Here is a 3,632-nt window from a genome sequence, read left to right as displayed (position 1 = left end):
CCAGTGGGAGAGAGGAAGGAGGGGGGAATAAACTGCTTCCCTGCCACCTTTGCCTCAGGGGGCCATTCCAGGCTGGCATCTAGCCATGCCTTCACCCTTGATCTGGCTAGTGAGCAGAGGGGCAGGGCCAGACCTGTCCCCTGGAGCAGGCAGCACAGCTCAGCCCAGGGCTCAATCAGTTAAGTCTGATACTACATTCCACCAGGTTTATCTTAAACCAGTTTCAGCCATTTTGAAACTGGTTTATGTGCTCTGAACTTCTGCTCTGTTACAGGTTTAAATGAGTTTCAGATTACTTAAACCGGTTTATGTGAAACTTCTGTTCCTAGCCTAATTGACTGTAGTATGCCTTGTAGACTAATTGAATGAGAGTTGCATGAACCTTCTGCATGACTTCAGAATGATTCAGATAGGTGTGGGTAGGGTAGGTGGATAGGAATGCCCTTCATGCTCTTGTCATCTATTTGGAAGCCAGCCACATTCTGTCCCTAACATTTATCCTCAAGCCTGAGCAACGAGGAAACCTTTCTAAACAAGTTCATGATGTTATAGTTTTAATGAAGTAGCAGGTAAATAAGCAAAAGAGTATGCAGCTCTGAACACTGGAAATGAAAGTTTCCAGTAAAGTCAAGCTCAACAGAAGGCAAGAATTCTATAATTTTATTTACTTTCCTCAGTGGAGTGTATTTTATAGCTTTCTCTTACCTCACTGAGAAAAGTTTCATTTCTTAAGTCTGTGGCTGACACATCATTGAAGAGTACATATTTCTTCCCACTGAATTAGCCTTCCCTAACATTTTAATGAACCATGCTAAATTCCATGTAGAACCAATATGAGTCTAGATAAAGTAGCTAAGAAACAATTGCTAGTTTCTCCAGAACAGAAAAAAAAGACAAACCAGCATGCACATGCACATGCACACAGCTGTCATTAATAATTTTACTTACATGCGTCTCCAGAGAAATGTGGTGTGTAAATGACCCAGACCTCTTGATTTTAGATTTAAATTTTGAATGCCTTTTCCCTTTAGGAGGCCGAGTGTTACAGATTCCACGGGCTCAGGTGGAAGATGCTGGGAGATACACATGTGTGGCTGTAAATGAAGCTGGAGAAGATTCCATTCAATACGATGTCCGCGTGCTCTGTGAGCTATATCACCCTTATTGAGATCTATAAGAGTTTTTTGTTAGGGAAGAGTTGTGTACAGAGTGCTGCTGACTGTCCCCCTACTTCAGTTACAGTTCCCAACCTGTCATTGTGTTTGGTGCATGAGACCTCCCCTCTGTCGTCCTAGTAGTAGTTCTCGGATACATCTGTGCTGCTCACTTCCTATTCATTTGTCCTCAAGCTAATATCCCAATACTGCTTTGAGTATTCCAAAGTCCAAGTTTGTGTGATTCATTCATATATAAGCTAGAAAATCTCTATGTACTGTTTTCTTTTCCTGTAAATCTACTGAGTGCTTTTATTCATAGGAACTTTCTTTATATACAGTACCGTCGCTATATAAGCAGCCATTAGTTAGTAGGATGAAGGGAATGTCTTAAAAAATATTTTTTTTGTGATGGCTCTAAAAACTCCACTTCCCAGCTGGAAAATGAATTTTCCTCTTTCCTATTCTCCATTATTGTGTTAATAGGTGCAGTCCAACTGCAGTCCCTGGAGCTCTGTTGATTTATGGGAGCTGTCTTTTTCCTTACATTTTCATCATCATTCACTAAATTTACTGTGAAGCTTTCTTTACCTTGGTCTGCAAATTCAGTATTTATTTGCAGCTCTGTCCCTCTGAGAATTTGGAAATAAATCATGGTTTAGAAGGTGGTTAATAACAATATCCTTCTTTACATGCTGTATAGTGCCACCATCCATCAATGGAATGAATGGAGATCTTCCTGAAGAGGTCACTGTACTTGTGAGCAAGACCATTGTATTGGAGTGTGTGGCAAGTGGCAACCCTGCTCCAACCATAACCTGGCAAAAGGATGGCCAGCTCCTAGAAGAAGATGACCATCACATATTTTTATCCAGTGGAAGGATGTTACAGGTAGGGTTTGATTTTTTTTTCCTTTTTTGGTATAGTGTCTAAAAATAATAGAAAATCAATTCAGCTAGATGAATCATTTCATGTACTTCTTGGGTGCTTCTAAGTGAAAGGGTTTGATGTGGTTGATGATGGTTATCCTTTTTTACCCATAAACACAGTGATTAGGGCACCTGCCCAGCATATGATAGATGTAGGTTCAAATCCCTCTTCTGGCTTGGGGAATTCAAACTGATATGATTCCATGTCAGGACACAGAACATACAGTATTCTAGGGTAAATCACCAATCCTTCCTGTTGAAAGCATTCCATTTTGTATACAATATTTAAATCTTCAGACTAAAGATGCAATGACTGGAATGCAAAAATTCTGCCTCCTAGATCAGCGTCCTAACTTCTAGGCTGAATTGACATGCAATCTCTCTGGCTCAGCACACATTTATTCCATTATAACATGTATTCCATTATAAGAGAAATACCTTCATGAGGAGAGACTGAAGAGCAAGTAAGTTGCTCTAGGCCAGGGGCAGGCAATTATTTTGGGCGGAGGGCTGCTTACCCAGTTTTAGCAAGCTGTCAAGAGCCACATGGGTAGCCTCGCCCCTTGACAGGTGCCCTGCCCCCTGGTCACCATCTTGGGACCAATGTCCCAATGTCTTGAGACCAATGTCTCAGGGCCATCACTGGTGGGGCCCAGAGTGGGGCGCAGGCTGGCAGGGGTCTGTGGAGCCAGGCTGGGCTGCACCAGCAGGGAGAGAGGGGAGCTGGCCCAGCTCCATAGAGCCCCTGCCAGCTGGGACCCTGTACTCCTGCTGCCCTGCTCTGGAACCTGCCAGCACTGGCCCCAGGACACCAGTGTGGGCCCCGTGCACCTGCTTACTCCCAGTGCCCCCCACCCCGCAGTACAAGCGGGGGGCAGCGCGCAGCCCCAACCCCCTACTCCCTGGTAGGGAACAAGCTGGTGCTGAGTGCAGGGAAAAGCAGCCCCTCCCCTGCCCCATGGTTGGCACTCCCTGCGGCACCTGCGTGGAGCTGTCCTGAGCAGGCACAGGCAGCCCCATGTGGGCCCACTTTTCCCCCTTGTTCAGCACCAGCTTGTAACTTGCCTCCACTACCAGCCTGGGCCCCGCGCCAGCTCTGGGCTCGCCGGTTGGGGCTGCACACGGCTGCAGCAGCTGTGGCCTCCCGGCTTGCCACACTGGCCAGTGTTTGCCACCGCTGCCTCTGGGTTGCCCAGTGTGCGAGCTCCAGGTGGGCAGCAGCAGCAAACACTGCCTGGCACGGCAAGCAAGGGGACCGCAGCTGCTGCTGCCGTGTGTAGCCCCAACGGCGAGCCCAGAGTTGGCACAAGGCCCAGGCTGGTAGTGGGGGTGGGTTACAAGCTGCTGCTGAGTGCGGGGGGGGGAAGGTGGCCCCTCCCCCACCTGTGGCCAGCGCCCCACACTGTAGCGACTTGCAGCCCATGTAGGGATGCTTGTGCCTGCTCCAGGCAGCCCCACGTGGGCTGTGAGCAGCTCCAGCAGGGAGCACCAGCCACGGGGCAGGGCAGGGGCTGCTTTTCCCTGGGCTCAGCTTTTCCCTGGGCTCCTT

At 47.9% G+C, this 3,632-nt stretch overlaps 1 protein-coding gene across 2 annotated transcripts in view; it reads left to right on the top strand.

Moving 5' to 3' along the window:
• HMCN1 (hemicentin 1) overlaps positions 1-3,632 on the top strand; it is a 451,483-nt gene that overhangs the window by 329,395 nt on the left and 118,456 nt on the right. For both annotated transcript variants that reach the window (XM_019501224.1, XM_019501215.1), the window contains exons 55-56: positions 1,032-1,145; positions 1,858-2,045. In XM_019501224.1, coding sequence (XP_019356769.1) covers positions 1,032-1,145; positions 1,858-2,045 — 302 coding nt within the window. The remainder of the gene's footprint in view (positions 1-1,031; positions 1,146-1,857; positions 2,046-3,632) is intronic.

This window comes from Gavialis gangeticus, unplaced genomic scaffold, assembly GCF_001723915.1.
Source record: "Gavialis gangeticus isolate Ggan-Ray unplaced genomic scaffold, GavGan_comp1, whole genome shotgun sequence".
NCBI classification, from domain to species: Eukaryota; Metazoa; Chordata; order Crocodylia; family Gavialidae; genus Gavialis; species Gavialis gangeticus.
This window is presented reverse-complemented; position numbering and strand designations above follow the sequence as displayed.